This window comes from Anarhichas minor, unplaced genomic scaffold (genome assembly GCF_050575085.1).
Source record: "Anarhichas minor isolate MPS153535 unplaced genomic scaffold, ASM5057508v1 ptg000073l, whole genome shotgun sequence".
NCBI lineage: Eukaryota > Metazoa > Chordata > Actinopteri > Perciformes > Anarhichadidae > Anarhichas > Anarhichas minor.
Genome location: NW_027466519.1, coordinates 3828972 through 3846591, shown reverse-complemented (window position 1 = coordinate 3846591; position 17620 = coordinate 3828972). Strand labels below are relative to the sequence as shown.

At 41.7% G+C, this 17620-nt stretch overlaps 1 protein-coding gene across 1 annotated transcript in view; it reads left to right on the top strand.

Annotated features, from left to right (window-relative positions):
* The window catches only part of npr2 (natriuretic peptide receptor 2), a 48698-nt gene extending 40479 nt beyond the window's left edge, over nucleotides 1-8219 (top strand). The window contains exons 16-22 of the mRNA XM_076079797.1: nucleotides 1669-1815; nucleotides 2533-2656; nucleotides 3778-3846; nucleotides 4068-4242; nucleotides 5528-5626; nucleotides 6928-7019; nucleotides 8157-8219. Coding sequence (XP_075935912.1) covers nucleotides 1669-1815; nucleotides 2533-2656; nucleotides 3778-3846; nucleotides 4068-4242; nucleotides 5528-5626; nucleotides 6928-7019; nucleotides 8157-8219 — 769 coding nt within the window. The remainder of the gene's footprint in view (nucleotides 1-1668; nucleotides 1816-2532; nucleotides 2657-3777; nucleotides 3847-4067; nucleotides 4243-5527; nucleotides 5627-6927; nucleotides 7020-8156) is intronic.
* The last annotated feature ends 9401 nt before the right edge of the window (nucleotides 8220-17620 follow it).

Sequence of the window (17620 nt, the reverse complement as noted above, 5' to 3'; positions counted from 1 at the left end):
GTTAGCATATGAATCTGGATACGTACATTATACAATACATGCATTATATAATTTTACAACATAAGTGAAATGCTATGATCGCAGCAGTAGAGACGTAAAAAGAAGAATGTTAGGAGTGTCTGTTTTTCCTCCATGTTGTTTGTTCATACTGTATACGAACTAAACATAATGTCTCATTAGTGCAAAGCTGCTGTGGAGCAGTAATATACATGTTTTTACCACTTTTTTAATGTGGCTTGCCAGTGGTCATAGGTGGCCATGTTGGAGGAGTGAACGCTACAGCACTCAGAGACTCTTGTCAGACCTTTGAATGATTACATTTTTACCTCATCTACACTGCCATTTAACCTCTGAACTCCACCCGTTCTGCACATAAAGGTCAGTTTACGTGTCATGGTTAGTTCTACTCAGCCTGTGAAAACAGTTTTAGGATTTCTTCTGGAGGAGCTTTATCAAGTCTGGGAAAAAACCCTGATGATGTCATCAATGTTATCTCAACTTGGACTGGAGACTAAAAATGTTTTAACAGAAAGTATTTCAAACTGGGCCTTTATCAGCCAGGGACGGTCTGACGAATACATGTTGTTGATTGCATTCTGGGAAATGAGGGATCTAGAGTTTTTGGAGTTTGGCCCATATTAGTGACTAAAAGTGGAGGTATCTCAGCCTCTGCTTTTATGCCTCTTTTGTGCCTATTCCAGCTGCAAAACCAAATCACTCATTCCATAGATCAGCATAGAATGTGTTAAACGACAAATGTGCTGATTCCACCAGTTGGATGCCAGCTGCTACTTAAATTTGAGGACAAAAGGACAAGGGGTTCATCAAGGATAAGTCCTTGGACTTTGTTTGACATTTTCAGTATGAAGTCATTTTGTACCTTGCTAAGTGACAGACGTTTTTATTTTTCTCTTTATACAGTGTTTATCCAAATATAATAAAAGTTTGTGCCTCACATCTGATTGATGAAGCTGATGATTACTCATCTAAGTCTGTTTACGGGTGTAAAAAAACGTTTAGAAAGCCTTTGGTGGCTACAGTGGGAGTTGTGTGAAGTCTGATAAATTGCCTTAAGTGATTTCGCTTGCGTCAGTGAACACAAGTGGAGTTAGAAGCTCTTTGGCCCGCTCCTCATCCCTGTGACAGGCTCGCAGCTTGAGTCTACAGTACATTAGCTGATCATCATGACACACCAAGATCTCAGGCTCAACTGTGAGCAGTGGAGTTGCATCGTGGGTAACGTAGGTGGGAGATTTTGACAAGGAAGAAGAAGAGGATTTTTTTTGAAAGAATTGCAATTCTAAATAGATGGATTACTCTTACTACTAAGGGATTATTCTGGTTTATTCCAACCTGGATTTTATTTTTGTAGTTTTACAATTTCTATTAATTATAACATTGTACTATCCAAAACAATGACTGAGATTTGGGAACACAGGGACATCACTACAACAAAGAGAGAAAGTTTGCTCTTGCCATTGGGCGATGCTTCATTCAACATGGTGGCCCGGTCACATTTGTCTCATGAACTATACTGTCAGTTTATAGTGACAGTGACCATTTAGACGATCTCAACAATATGAATGAGCATTTGTGTGCTTTGTGTTGTTTTACTATTATTGGATTTGTGTGGATATCACCTCATTCTACTGTGTGTGTTTTCCACAGGGAGGGCAGCACCAGCATTCTTAACAACCTGCTGTCCAGGATGGAGCAGTACGCCAATAACCTGGAGAACCTGGTGGAGGAGCGAACCCAAGCCTACCTGGAGGAGAAAAGAAAAGCAGAAAACCTCCTCTATCAAATTTTACCACAGTAAGAGCAAGTGACAGACACATTCACACGTTTATCCTTCCACCCAGAAGCTCAAAACTCCAATTAGCTTGAAACCAGCAAATTAGGTGAGTGTTACCAGCGTAGCTCCATGACGCTGTCAATTGTGTTAAATCCCTCTTTAATTAATGACTCTAAATCCCTCCCAATACCACGTTTTGATACACACTTCCCCCGTGGTGCGATCTCACCATAGATGAAAGGGAACGGAGTGAGCTGACAGGCAAACTGCTCATTAAGGGGGACGGAGGAGCAGACGTGAGTTTAGGCGTTTGGATAACACCACAGCAGCAAATCTCATTGTTCTCACCCATTTATCCTCTTATTTTTCTGCTGAAAAATCCAGATATATATATACACAGAGACGAGCCTGAGAGGAAGGGCAGCTATCATTTCTCACCGCACTTGTGAATTGCACGAGCTGGCTTCTGCCACATGTGCCTTTGAATTTGGTATTATTTGATTGAGAGTAAAATAACACAAGCAGAATAAGCAAAGATAAACTGACATCCGTAATCAACCTGTTGCTTGGCATCCTTTAACTGTGGTTAACCATCATAATCTCATTACCTCCTGCCGTGGCTTGTTTGATCTTATTTTTTGGTCTCCGTTCTTTGCTCGTAGATTTGTCTGAACTTATCGCACTTTGCACATTTTGACCTCATGTCTCTCTCTCTCTCGCTTTCTTTCTGCGTGCAGTTCAGTAGCAGAGCAGCTGAAACGAGGCGAGACGGTGCAGGCAGAAGCCTTCGACAGCGTCACCATTTACTTCAGCGACATTGTGGGCTTCACGTCCATGTCGGCGGAGAGTACACCGCTACAGGTACACAGCGCAATCCTCCAGGGAATGAACTTCCCACTCTGTAACAAATCAAAATCACTGTTTGTGATCACAGTCGCGGTCAATTCTCTTTCTCTATTCATACATGAAAGGGCTCACCACCAGTATCAGGTCTCTAACCTACGGTGTGTCTCATAGTTCCCACAGTGTGCGTTCCCACACACGGGCTGCTACTCAAAATAGTACAGTTGTTAGATGGAACAGTGTGTTGACGCAGGGTTGAGTCACATTGTGCCACCACCTATCTCCCTCTCACTTGAATACCAAAGGGAGGTGTCGAGAGGAAATACATTATCATGATGTTGCATCCAGGCAGAGGGTCTTAGGTGTTGATGGGCAATTTGACACCTTCCCATGGAGTGGAATCTCCCAAAGAACTGACATTTGCTCTTCTCATCTTCATCTCTTTTCTCTTCTCAAGTTGTGAGGATAAGCCAAGTATGCTTCTCGACAAGGCCAGATATTCATACAATACAACAAAATATCTCACGTAGTTACATCTAAATTCAGTACTGTTGTGGTAGTAAAACAAGGTAAGTCTAAACATGGAGCTGGCATCCAACAGCAAAAGTGAACTGCAGAGTCTAATCCTATGTTTTGAGTGTTTGATAACAGGGCAGCCTTTTAGTTTAGTTGGATTGTGCCTTTAGGAGTTCAGTATTAATAAAACGATCTTAGGTTTCTCACAATTCAGATCCTAGTCCATCACAGTTTAAATGTTCTCATTCACTTAGCACAGCACAAGATGTCCTGACCAGAAGAAGAGCCAGCAGAGACACAATAAAAAAAAAAAGGATTGTTAAAGATGAAGAATAAATTACAAAATTTGGTCAAATTAAATGCGGATTGTGTTTTTGTAATATTCCCTCTGTGGATTTGATTCATGACCCTGTAAATATGTTCGTCAGTGAACCTCAGCGGGCACTCGTCCAACGACAGACAAACAGAGATTAAGTGGCAGACTGGGAGGTTTTGCAGACACGCTGACCTCCCAATCAGCCATTTAAACAAAAGAAAATAGTGTCACATGATGGATTTTCAGTTGTAAACAGTATTGTTGCTTTATCAAGTCACATCATTAAAACTATTCTGCCTCTCTACAGGTTGTCACATTGCTCAATGATCTCTACACCTGTTTTGATGCCATCATCGATAACTTTGATGTATACAAGGTAAGTCGGGATGATCCGATGCAAGAATATGGCGTATTTGTTTCTAATCTGAACTTGAGTTTTGTTTCTATTATTATGTTAAAATATGCAGGGTTAACAAACATCTCTAAAGTGTGAGGGCTATTACCAGCCTTCAGGACCTCTATAAGAATCCTGGGAATACAACAGAACATTTATACAAATGATTTCGACTCTCTCATTCCTTATGATTCATCACTCAGGTGGAAACAATCGGCGACGCCTACATGGTGGTGTCAGGGCTGCCAGTGCGGAACGGAAAACTGCACGCCAGAGAGATCGCTGGGATGTCGCTGGCGTTGTTAGAGCAGGTCAAAACGTTCAAGATCCGACACAGACCCAACGACCAGCTGAGACTCAGGATAGGTATACACACAGGTGAGTCCGAACTACGATCTGCAGCTCTGCACATCTGCACCGAGGTCACCTGGATGGTCCCAGATCTGGTCTCTCGTAACGGCTGGTGTCCATCCTGCTGAGGTGTTCTTAACTAAAGCACTGTTGGGTCAACACCACCATTTATTTTCTATTTTCCCATTGGTATAGCTATATCTCTGTCTGGCACAGGGAGATGATAGTTCCATTCTGCCTTGTATCCTCCAACACTCCCGGTCCCGGTGGAAAAACAGCCGGTAATGAGCACAACACCAGACCTCTGTGAATTATTGAACAAATCAGAATGCAGGCATTGATAGAGAAGTCTGATCCAGGCTATTTGAATATTGTAATTATGAGAACCTATTCAGTGTAGCATTATCAGGAAGTCCCGTTAGCTGGCCAAGTATCTATTTTGTGGACAAATTGCTCTCTTTCACTTCTAAAAGGGTTCTGGGTTGACCTAAAATTGGTTACAATAATTTTTTCCCAAAAGAAATTCCAAATATTTTCACAAATGGACTAACCAAAGCACATTGCCCTATCTCCTTATCCATGTTATCAAAGGTTTGCACAGCTGTCAAAACTTCTTTGCTCTCATTAGTCCAAGAAGGATTTTTGATTTTTTGAAGATAAACCGTAATAACAGAGTGCGTAATGTGACACCTAATGTGCTCTGCAACTAGATGAATAGATTGCTTGTGGTCATGTAGACAGAATGACGTCAGCTGCTTTCCATCCAATAAAACTGGTGAGCCTTGTCTTTCTTCACTCTACTCTTAAAAGCTGCACCTTAATGAAAGAAGGATTTATTTACTGCGGCTCTGTTGTATTAGCCTGTGTTAGTGCAACTCTTAGACTGGCCACAGATGTATATCAAGTTGTGATATGTAACTTCCCACCTCTGGATGCCAATGTGCTGACTGGACATAAACACTCCGGATGTTTTAACTCGACCTGTCTGCAGCGTTTAGTCTGATGTCATTTACAAGAGGCTTCTGACACAATATTTAGACTGTACCAGCTCATGGCGGCACGGCTCATATTCTTAATCAGACACTTGACATGCAACAGAAATGGACCAGCGTGGGTAGGCTGGTACTTAGCATGGTCAGAGTAATTTAAAGCAATGAGCACAATTTCAATTCACTCACTCCTTTGTCGTCCTATTTAAAAACATTTACACTGCGGAGGTGGTTGTGTGATAATGACAGCAGTTCCCAGCATTCCAAATATTATTGTTTTTTTTTCCTGTCGAGTGTGACTATATTTTGCTTGTGTTTTATAGGTCCGGTCTGTGCCGGCGTGGTCGGTCTGAAAATGCCAAGATACTGTTTGTTTGGAGATACTGTCAACACAGCATCTCGAATGGAGTCCAACGGAGAGGGTGAGCGTCACTGTCACTTCTTTGAGATTGCTGTCACTCTGCAATCTCATTATTATTATAATGGTGGAATGGTGAACATGTTAACGTGTTTTAATGTAAAAAAAACAAAAAAAAAACATCATTTTTCTCATACTGTCTGAATATGCCTGTATTCTGAAATGCTCCATTTATGCGCCTGTCTCTTTAAGCCCCTTTCCTGTAAAAGCCCAGTCTGCTCTGATTGGCTCACGAGAAATATATGGTGCACCTTTGCAAAGTCAGTTCCTAAGCCGTGGGTGGAGATACTCAGATGGTGGGCGGTGTATTCTAATGAGCCTGTATGGGATATATAGGAAGGGGAGCCAAATCTGAATGGCTTGTTGAATCACAATGTTTTCTGATCAAGGCAGCTCACAAAAAAACGGACTGGTAAAATGTTACTCAAACGGGATAAAATAGTGCATTTGTTTGGGACAAATTTTAGCTGCAGATTAATACACATTTGGTGCTCTAGTGAGTATTTATAGCAGCACGACGGTGTCTGTGTGTGTGGGATTGAGAAAGCTTTCGGACAACAATGGAGCTCTATGGCACAGAAGAATCAGATATATCAGGCTCTGGATACGCACACAATTCTTGTTAGTAGATCAATTCATTGTTGACCTTTGTCTTTTCAGAACTGGATTAATTGTAGTGTCAGTTTATACATTTGTTGATTATTCTGTATTTATTTCATACGGGCCAAGGGAAGAGTGGTTGAATGGTTGTTGCCAAGGTAATAGCTGATGGTGTTGGATGGAAACATTCTTCAGTCAGAAAATGATTTCAAAGCTGAATATGAGAGGTATCGACCTGCTGAGTCACACTTTCTACACTGAGATTTCTTTTCTTGACTGGCAGTGACAGGAACTAGTGTCATGAAACTGTGGTTGGAGAGTTTGCGAGCCAATCATCAGAAGTATTGATTAACTACTGAGTGTATTGTGCCTCCACTGGTAAATAATTGATTGCACTTACAGCTAAGGGCCCTGAGCCAGCGATAAACTGTGCAGCCTGAAGCTTCACAGGCAGGAATCCCGGCTCACATCTCTGCATTGTGCGCATTAATTGGACAAAACAATACAGATTTCCATCCCAGTAAGCATTTCAGCCGCTGACGTTTGAATGCATCGGCTCGTCTCGCTCCTCAGTTTCCTCATCTGCTGCACCTGTCCTGAGGCCGGAGATGAAAGCAGTGTGGTGGTGATTGTTAAAGTTGTCATTTTGTGATTCACAGTGTGGAAATGCTCAGTCTTTCTTGTGCTCTTGATGTGTTTTTGCAGCCTTAAAGATCCACTTATCCTCTGCCACCAAAGAGGTGCTGGATGAGTTTGGCTACTTCGATCTCCAGTTACGAGGAGACATAGAAATGAAGGTAAGGAGCCACATCTTACTTTTTAAAAATCAATCAAGAAAAAAATCACTCAAACTGCAAAAAAAACATCTGTCTAGTACGACTCACTCGGCCTCAGATTCCGACTTGAAGGGTGAAATATTGACTTGTTGCTGGTGCAGTTTGTTTCAGAAAATGTTCTAGAAATGATTGTTAAAGCAAAATGGAACTAGAGATCATCTTGCAATGGGATCACACCAGCTGCAAAGTAAAATCAGGCCATAGGCTTAAGGTGTGTGTGTGTGGGGGGGGGCCATGGCCCCTTCCCCACTTCCTGACCCCCTACTTCCAGCTCCCTTGCAAAAACCACACGCATCTTTAAACTCAGACCTCCTTTTGATCTCAACTACCCACCTGTAACATTTTGTGACTGCATTTTGCACGGTTGTGATGCTATTGTTTTGACAAAATCTGTCCACAGACAGACATGTAAACACCTGGTAAAGTCCTCAAACCTCTTCTAGTTGCTGCTACAGTAGATGTCTCCAGGACAACATGATGACACACAGACTCGCAAGGCGTAAACAAGCCCCTGTCGCAGATGGTAACAAGACAGATTACTTGAAAAAAGTTAATTTGTATTGTAAATAGATAAAACAAATGTAGTTTGAGACTTAATACTCGACACAATAACTTGGTAAAAGAAGACTTTTGTGGGAATCTTGGGGGTCCTTCCTATCTAGTACTCCAGTCTTATGCGGAAGTCTGATACAGACTCAAAACCCAATGTACTAGTTCTCATGGATGCAATCCAAGCCAGTTAACTAGGCTGATGCACTGCATCACACTTATCCAGAGGTCCACAAGTCTTGCATCGATTACAAGCAGGTGAAACATTAGTTGAGAAAAACTCTGTGTAGCTTTTAGATTGAGGCAAATGTTGATCTTTTGCAGAAACAAATATTTCACTCGACAACATCGATATGCTTTTAGCACTGGGGCGATGTGGTTGATTCTCCTCTGAATATGCATGAAGGCTTTGTTTTTTGGAGAGGGTGGAGGTGTAAGCCGAGCTGCAGTGACCATCAGGGTCACCCTTAAATGAAGGGCAGCCTAATAGAGGATATCGCCCCCACCTCCCCCCCATTGATGAACCTATTGATTTCTGTGTTTTTCCAGGGCAAAGGCAAAATGAGAACGTATTGGCTTCTTGGGGAGAAGACTGATGTGTATGTTATCTGAGAGGCCTGCTGATAATGTGGCAGCAGCAGTGGAGACGACAACAGAAGCTCCGGTGGCCGAGCCACTTCTTTATTTGTTCTAGAATAAGTCCCTATTGGTGATTTCTGTGCAGAGGAAAAGAGGAAACGACACCATACGACACAAAACAGAGGGAATTCCAGGTATATTTATTACCTGCATACTGTAACTGCAAAAAAAAAAAAAAAAAGCAAAGACAAAAAAAAGACAAAATATTGTAAAAGTTGTTTTTTCTTTTGTATGAAGAACCTTTCTGTCCTGAGTACTTTTCACTGATGAATTCTTATTTTTTTGTGCTTTCTATATTAAGATTTGTATAATGTGTTTGGGAGTCAATGATGTAGTAATATTTCCTTGAAACAGCCATTGAGGTTTGGAGGCACAGCGTTACAAGTGATGTCACTGCAGGGGTTCATAAACCGTGTTACACAGTACAAGATAATATGTATATATGTATATCCAAGATACTGTAAGATATTTTGTTGAATAAACTGAGTAAAACACTCTTTTCCCATTCATATCCTTCCATATCCTTCTGACAATATTCACCCAAAGGTTTTCATCCTACTTTAACTCAGAAAGAATTTATAAATGACCTTGTGCTGCCCCCTCCTAACATATTGGATGTCCCGCTAGAATTGCACATTTAAAAGTGCTCACAGAGCTATTGCAGAAGTGGAGAAGCCAGTTCAGCAGAGGGGCAGGCTACCCGGTGCAAGCTTTTCAGAAAGGTCTGTTTCAATGAAACTGCACCTTCGAAGATTTTCTTTTCTATTTTTATCTTCCATTAAACATCAACTCTGCGCTTTTCCCCCCTCGCCTGTCCTGGCAATTAATTCAGATTTATCTGATCCAACAAGCTATATTATTGTCATGCCTTGTCACTTAACCTTTCACAACACTGCCAGGACTATTTCATTATCATTATTTAAAACACAAGTGTGAAAGCTTTAAGAATGTGTATGAGGGAGGAGAAAAGCAAGTTGGTAGCAGGCGGCTGTGTGTTTGTTGTAATGACATCACCGCTCATTTCGATGCTCATTATCAGCTGCGGAGGCATGGGCACTGTGTTTGTGGCTGTGTGTGTGTTTGTGCGTTTTCATCTCTGCAGGAGAACATCTTCCCCCTCCTGCAACGGCTGTAATTACCACTTTCTCACAGCGGTGGCACGCCGGCGCCTGTTAGAGCCACAGCGATCAGAGTGAAGGTCTCTGCTGAACACCGCTCTGACCTGCTAACCCCTCACGACTGACCAGGCTGGCATCTTGTTATTTTCTGCCTTTTCATACAGCCGAGAACCTTGAAGTATATGTATACAAAGCCTCCAAGTGCACTGCAAAATAAAATAAAAAGTGTGCATAAGACAAATTATTTTCAAAATCATTTAAAAAAAACTAGTAGATCTGAAATTGTTGGGTGATTTCATGTCTCGGTGTTAACCTGTGTCACAAACTGGCTCAGGGAATGAAACAAAAAGGGGGTCCACACAAGGTTATACTTAAAACCAAACATCATTTATTTAACTAAAGTCTCAAATGAACAATGGTGTGTGTAGATCAGCAGCTGGAAGCAGTACACGGATGTGTGGCATATGTGCTGCGGCAGTGTTGACGGTGCGAAACCAACAGAAGGTGATGCAGGGTGAACGTTCAGGTTAACACATGGAGCAGCTTTTGTAGCCTGGAAGGCCCAGGTGAGCTTCATTAAGGTGATGACCCTCCCTTGTCAGCCAGGACAGCCTCCAAGACAGTTGGAGGAGCGTCGCACCTGCATGTGGGTGATGAAAAGTACAGCAGTAAATATGTATTTGGTGATTTGCAGGTTTTAAGACATCCAGTCATATATGCCGATTAAAAACAGGTAAATGCTGTTGGAAAACTAGACGGTTTGTTTGAGCATGTTGGGCACTTTTAGCTTTATTTACTTAACCATAATCATGAAAGTAATGCGAAAGTGCCTGCCCATACACCAAAATGTTAGTTTGTGTCTGGTTAATTCCCATCAGCTGCAGCTGTACTTCGTGCTTAGTGCTAATTAGCAACTGATAACAGCCCAAACCCGGGGTGGCCAAACTATCCAGCATGCGGGTCAACTGCAGCTCTCTGCCCGTTCTTAAATGTTAAAACCATTTCTGCCTCCTCTGTTTGTTACATCTTAATATCAGACGTACAGATTTACTTCTTACGTTAACATCGTATCTATCAAGTAGGCCCTTAGGCAATGAACAGAAACTAATACATTTATTTGGCAATTTCTGCCTTTTTCAGCTTTACTTATTTACAGATTTACACATAACATTATAATATTTTGAGATGTAAACTTTTTAGTAGTGTTGTGTTGTTATTTTGATAGATAAATAATTGTCTATGGCACGTTGGGGTTTTCTGGTCTAGAAACTGATTTTCTTGCTGTGTAACTGGCTGAAAACTACTCATTAACTATTGATTGGCCCCTGACTCCTTATATATTTCTGTATATGGCCCACAATCAGAAAGGTTTGGCCACCCCTATGATGGTGAACATTATACATGCAGGTACAGGTGCATGTGATATGTACAGCAAACATAATCACAGCTCACTGTAAAATAATGGGTGGACACCGATAGTTTGTGTGGCTTGACTCAGCACAGTTTGACAGTCTGTTCCAGACACTCTGGCTGTCCACTGAAAGCTCTTCTGCTGTTTCTCAGCAACAGACTCCGGGGTTTGTTTGTGTGTCTCATATCCACGGTAACAAGCACAGAGTGTTATGTGTAGCAGGGCTTACATCGATATGAATAAATGGTATGTGATTCTCAATAAACAAGGGACTCAGCAAGGTTACTGAGCAAATAAATACATTCATTTTACCACCCAAATGATGATGCTGTTCCTTGGTTTGGCAGAAAATGATAGTCACCTTCAGGTCTAACGAGTGTGCTGCTTTGGACAGACATTGCAGATAGTAGGTGAAGCGAAAACAGAGAATCAGGCAGTTATGTGGAGTTTGGCTAAGAACGCTGGAATTGTTTTTTGGATTAGCTGTTATTAGACGTTATAATCAAGCAATGGGCCTATATGATTTTACGAGTTAAACATTAATAGCTGAATGCTGTTTTTTTGTCTCAGTGTAAACACGGACTGCTTTAAACCGATGGAATCATGACCTTGCAATTTAGGAAATTAGGAAAATATGTACGTCTTTGATACAATTATAAAATACAAATGGTAAATGTTACCCTGGCAAAGAGTGTTGAGCATGGAGGTTCATTGTTGACTTTGAGAACAGTATGTATGACAAAATAATCTACTCAAGGTCCACTTATTGGCTTTTTTTTTTTAGCTTTCAGCTGCAATTACACTGTCTTCATCAGCAAATGGAAGAGGCTTAGAAGTCATTAGGAAACTATGTAACGTCACACCACGTGCTCGAACTTGTAACTTAGAATAGCGTTTTGATTTTGTAATGGAGGAACATGAAAGTTTGATAAAAATAAAAAATATCTGATGTGTGTTCCTCTACAAGCCGTGGCTCAGCAGGATGGATGTAACAGTGGACGGTGATTAGATGAATCAATCAGTGGATGGATGTAAAGACATTTTACCAGGTGCTCAAACCAGAGGAGTATCATCTCTGTTCACTTTAATTGCACCTCGGGGGACGACGCTTTCACCCACAGCTGTCTCTTGGAGACCGGACGAAGTGCTTCTGTGCTCGCTTAAAAGAATGTGAGGAGGATTATTCAGCACTAGACTTTGCAATCTGAAGAAACCTTTTAACTCTTTTATAATAGCGGCCGGTAGTTCACACAGGCCAGTTACTTTTACAAATTCAGGAAAGAGTGTCTTAATCAGACAGGATCATAGTGATGAAAAGCCAGTACTGTATGTAATGGCTTTAATAAGTTAAATGATTTAACATTAAATCTACTTGTGCTACTGTGTTTCAGTGCATAATCCTTTAAGACATTTAAAGGCAAAGTCATTTTCTTAATAACGCACATTTTAATAACCTTGTGCATTGCACTTAATGCATAGAGCACACATGCACAGAAAAATAACAAACCATACAATACAAGACAACAGCAGCATAAGGAAGGAGGAAAAAAACATTCAATATAAAAAGAATACTATAAGAATAGTTTGCAACAATAATGCTTTGACAAGATATCGAGAGATGAGTCAGAAGGTTCAGACAGGTCCCTCAAATCAAATCAAGTGTGTTTGTCAGATACGCACTCATACATTTACATCCGGATCTCTGGTGAACAAAGTGCAGCAGCACTGAGAGGAAGAGACTTTGTGTTGACTCCCAGCCGGGACTGGCGGAGCAGCAAGGCGAAGCTCGGCTCCTGGCCTAAAGAGGAGCTGCTGCTGCTGGGGGAGCTCTCCAACCTCCCACCGGAGCTCCGACTGCAGGTTGAAGGTGGGGGTGAAGCTGGACCAGGGTCTGGTGACCCTACACGAACCTTGTCAGAATCCGATCCAGTGGCACCGATGGAAACCATTAAGAATAACTACATAGAAATAGTCTTCTTGTTGATGGTCTTGTTTACTTATGAAGGTCATAGAGGCATCAATATTAAACTAAGACTGTTTTATAACTAGTTAAAAGTTCCTCACAGTTACTTTTATCTGTCACTAACACGTGTAATGCCCAGTAAACGTAACAATAAAAATACACTGTTAGAAATGGTTCTTATTGGCTTCAATAAATGATTGTTTGTAACACATTTAGTGCGACCCTGCTGAGATAACACTGACAACAGTGTCTTTTTGTGTTATGCTGTTGTCCAATAAGGTCTCGTCTCTCTGGTGCTCACACACAAAGAGAGAGAGTTTCAGTGTTTGTGTGTGTGTGTGTGTCTGTTGGAGTCAACATTATTCAAGTTCCAATTTGTAGCCAGGTGGAGCTGACGGACCTGTATTGTAGTGCACTGACAGTGATTGCTTGATAAATGGCACCTGTTGGCGAGCCAGCAGGGGCTCTGAGTCTGGCCTTTGTCTCCTCTGCGACAGGCTGGTGTGTCCGGTTGCATTCACACCTGTAGGGACGCAGTAGGAGCGCATCTTGTCGTGTGAATAGGCTGCTGGGGTTGCTGAGTAACGGAATATCCAAGTCTTACTTCTGAACGGGCTCAGAAAGATGAACAAATGTTACGGTTTTGTACAAGTAAAAAAATAAATGATTTATTCGCTAAGCCACACTGGTGACCGTTTGGCCTCTATGGCGCACCAGGTACCTTTCAGCGCGAGATGAGGATTTTGGAGGATCAGAGGTTCCAGTCTCTGCTCATGTATCTGGATGACACTGTGGTGTTTTCATCTACCATCGAGCGGACCTTGACAACCTCGATTTGGTAAGGATAGGTCGTCTGGCAACGAGTAAGGCAAGAGTTTTTCCAAGTTTTCACAATTTGTGGGTTACCATCAGAGACAGAGGTTCATGAGTAGAAAGGATCCGTCACAGTCCTGTTGTAGTTGGAGTGATTTGAGGAAAAAATACAAACTCTGAAGGGATCGGTATTGGGGGAAATTACCTTTTTGGGAGAGACGACTGTTATGAAACATTCTCAATGTAATACTGATGCCTTTGTATGACCTTCATAAGTAAACGAGACCATCAGGGAGAAGATTGGCTTACTTATTATTGTAGCTTGTCATCGGTGCCAACAGGTCGGATCCTGGGTGAAATCTGAAATCATCCACTAAACTCCTTCAGCTCAGACTCCAGTAGGGCCTCCTACAGCGACCAGCCCATCGTGGAAACACCCAGATCCGTTCTTCCCTGCAGTCAGAGCTACAGCGGGAGGTGTAAAGCTCCACGCCCAGCAGCGGCATCTCCTCTTCCGGGCCAGGAGCAGAGCTTCATTTGAATATAAAGATACAAACATGAATTCTCGCGAACATCTACAAACCCTTGCGTTGAGTTGTACACAAGTTGGATCCTTTCGAGCCATAACCCAATTAGTGCATGTAGAGCAGACCAGCGCAGGATTGATCAGTTCGATTTGTGTCCAACTTGATCCAAACCCTCTTACATACAGTCTATCATCCCAACTCGCTATATCAGCATTCACATAAAGGCAACAATAACCTGACGAGATTGAGGCGGACGCAGTTATTAGAGCACATTAACCTACACTGCAAGGCCCAGGGTATGATGGGAAACGCTGATTGGCTCTTAGGTTTGAAAAAACAAACACCATTTGTAGATAGTCCTACATTTTTATATTACTATTCTTGCATTTTTACACACTTATCATATAGATAAAAAAATGTTATTCAAAAAATGATATTTTTTGGAGTAAACATAATTCACATGTATGTATTTTTCCGTATGGATTGTCATTGTACGGTAGTATAACGCAAATATTTTTACATACTTATTAATATTTTCTTATAATTTATCTATGTTATAATTCAATTCCTGAATGGGAGCAACAGTGACGTTTAACCCGATTTACCACTGGGGATCAATAGCTGTCTTTCTGATTCTGATCATTATTCATAGCTTCCTATAGCCAGAGAGAGGGAAGTTCGTCCTGAAGCTTGCAGCTGTGTTTATACCCCACGCCTCAATAAAAGGCCGCTTCATGCATCCGCGATGGAGTTCACTACGTCACCGAGTGGGAGGGTGTCGGTGCCGGAGTTTGCTCCGTTGTCATGTCGACGCTTCCTTCAACAGAACCCTGTTTCCGAGAGACATGCGCAGTCACTTCGCGTTAATTCATAGGACGGGAGGTATAACATAGGCTAGTTAACCAGCGTTAGAAGTTTCAGCTTTTGTTGTTCACGGACCACGTGGCGTATTGTAGTCAAGTTTAGCAGTTATCTCGGTGCTACGATGGCCGAGCAGCCGAACACTGTGGAAGAGAGAGACGGGAGTTGTGTGTTGCCCAACAGGGCAGAAGAGGTGGGTATAGCTGCCGCAGCCAAACGTCGATCCTGACTGCTTGTAACTTCTAAATTACCGTTATATGTTTAGTTTGTATCATGAGCCAGCATGCAGGGTACTGGTAATGGCACCTGGACCTCAGTCGTGATAGATATATTTACCTGTGCTTGGCTCTTCGAAAGGTGTATTTCCACAGCCAAAGTTTTGTTTGGTTTTAACCAGGGAATGAAATTAGCACCTATGTTGACAGTGGCAGGTAAAAAAAAAATGCAGGTCACCTGTCATTATTACAGGTTTTCCTTGTATAAAGAAAAAACATAATTTAAAAATAGTTTGGCATAGCATGAAACACAAATAAGATGTTTTTCTTTCAAATCAAAGCAAGACACGGTATCTTTTGATTGTGGCCCAAACACCGTGCTTTATAAAAGTAATATTTATTGCATTCCTCTAGGTTGTGACATGTTTTCATCTAAACCCTCGTATCTCCATCTATACAGAGGGCCGCTGCTGCTCTCGCCGCTCAGAAGACGAGGTCACAAATTCAGAAACACGGACACAGAGGGATCCTCACGATGGACCAGGAGTCTAAGATGGAGACTGTCACCACGATGAAAGCGGCTTTCGTCCCTCTTAAAAGTCTAGGAGTGAGACTGCGGGGTATGTCTTCCACCATTCACAGGATGAAACTACCAATACTCTATAACCCATGTACAGACTAGACTTGTATTGCAGAAGAGTAGAACATATTTTATTACGGTGGAGGTGTTTTATAGAATACCAGATTACAGCCTTCGCATAGACACTTTTATTTCACTGTTCAATAAATCTTTTTCCGATGATTTGCTGCACATGCTCAGTTCATCTCTTCTTCTACTTCCCATGGTTCAGGCGCGAGAAGCGAGCTTTTGGAAAAACACATCACCGAGATGATAAGGTAAATCAAGTATGAAACAAGTCTTTTGATGCAAAATGAATCATTGCTGCAAGTGGTGTTGTATGTGGAAACGGAGTCTGGAGGGGAACTCGTCGGAGGAAAGTGATGTAATATTTACACGTCTGGGCCTGTTTTACTGTTCCATCACAGCTGTAATACCTTTTAAATCAGGTTTTATGATGTTATTTTACATGGAGGCCAGTCGTCCTGATGCCGTTTATTGAGTCTCTACCCCACAGATGAGGTTATGAACACGCCGCACATGTTAACTGCTCATAAAGAACACAAAGCATCATGTCTTTGATGAAAGCGGCTCGTCCAGCAGTAGACAGTGTCTCATCACTGTCTTGAGCCACGCACTAAATGTCCTGGACTTTACAAGTACACACCCAACACTGCTTGATTCATACGGGGCTCTCAATCGCTAAAACGGTCAGAGCAATTTCCTCGGCTAATCGGTTGTTATTCTAAATATATTGCCCTTTTGAATACATGAATCAACAGTTATCCAGATCAGAGGGTTGGAGAGTGAAAAGCTTTCGTTTTTTTATGGCTTGCTGTAAATATCACACCAGTCTCTTTTTGACACAACATGAAAAAGTTCTAGTCCAATCTACATGATGACCATTGATCCACTGAGTGACATTAAATGACATGTTCAAGGATAATACGTGTCTTACATCACCGCTCTTAAGGGCCCAACATACCATTGTTTCACCCACACAGTTGTTTGCTCTGATTAGAGCTCTTCTGGTGGTCTTCTCACAGCTGTTGGGGCTAGACAACTTACACTTTTATCATTTCTGTGGCTGATGTGCAATTGTTATCTTGTTCCCTGTGTCTTATGCTGCATTCAGGCAACGGCGGCAGAATGGGACGTTATTCTGACTTGGTGTTTTCAGGCTTTAATCCTGTGCTGGGAAGTCACTACATATAAAAAAAAACAAAAACTAAATTAGCTATTTTTAATGCAAGTGCAGCCGATTGAAAAAATTAAACTTGTACTTCTGAGTACTTCTTCCAACACTGCCAAATACTGAGGCTGATATCCTCTTGTTTTCACAGAGAGAAGGTTCACGCTGAACTGAACCCAACTGACCTGAGTCTCGGAAAGGACTACTGCTCCACAACTCAGAAAGACTTCTGTGTCGAGGGATTTGTGCCTCATATCCCCGAAACAACACAAGTACGTGTATGCATGCATACTCTACTGTTGAATCTAAAACAACATGTTGTTTATTGCTATAAGTGCCTAAACCACAACATCAGTACTGGGACTGGTGTTAAAACTACGCCCAATATGTTGCACCAGTTTGACGTTTGGATGACTTATTTGTTCGTTAGGTTTGTACAAGCATGTGTTTTCATCTACTTTACATATAACTAGATGTGCCTGTTTCAAATTACCAGCCAATTGAACAAAGAGAGCGGCTGATTACGACTGATAATTATGTTTTTTCCTCCTTCCAATAGCCATAATTGTAAACAAACACCATTAATCATATTATAACATTGCTGTTGGATTCCAGACTCAGTTGTAGGATAACTGGGAAAAACCCGGTTGCTGAC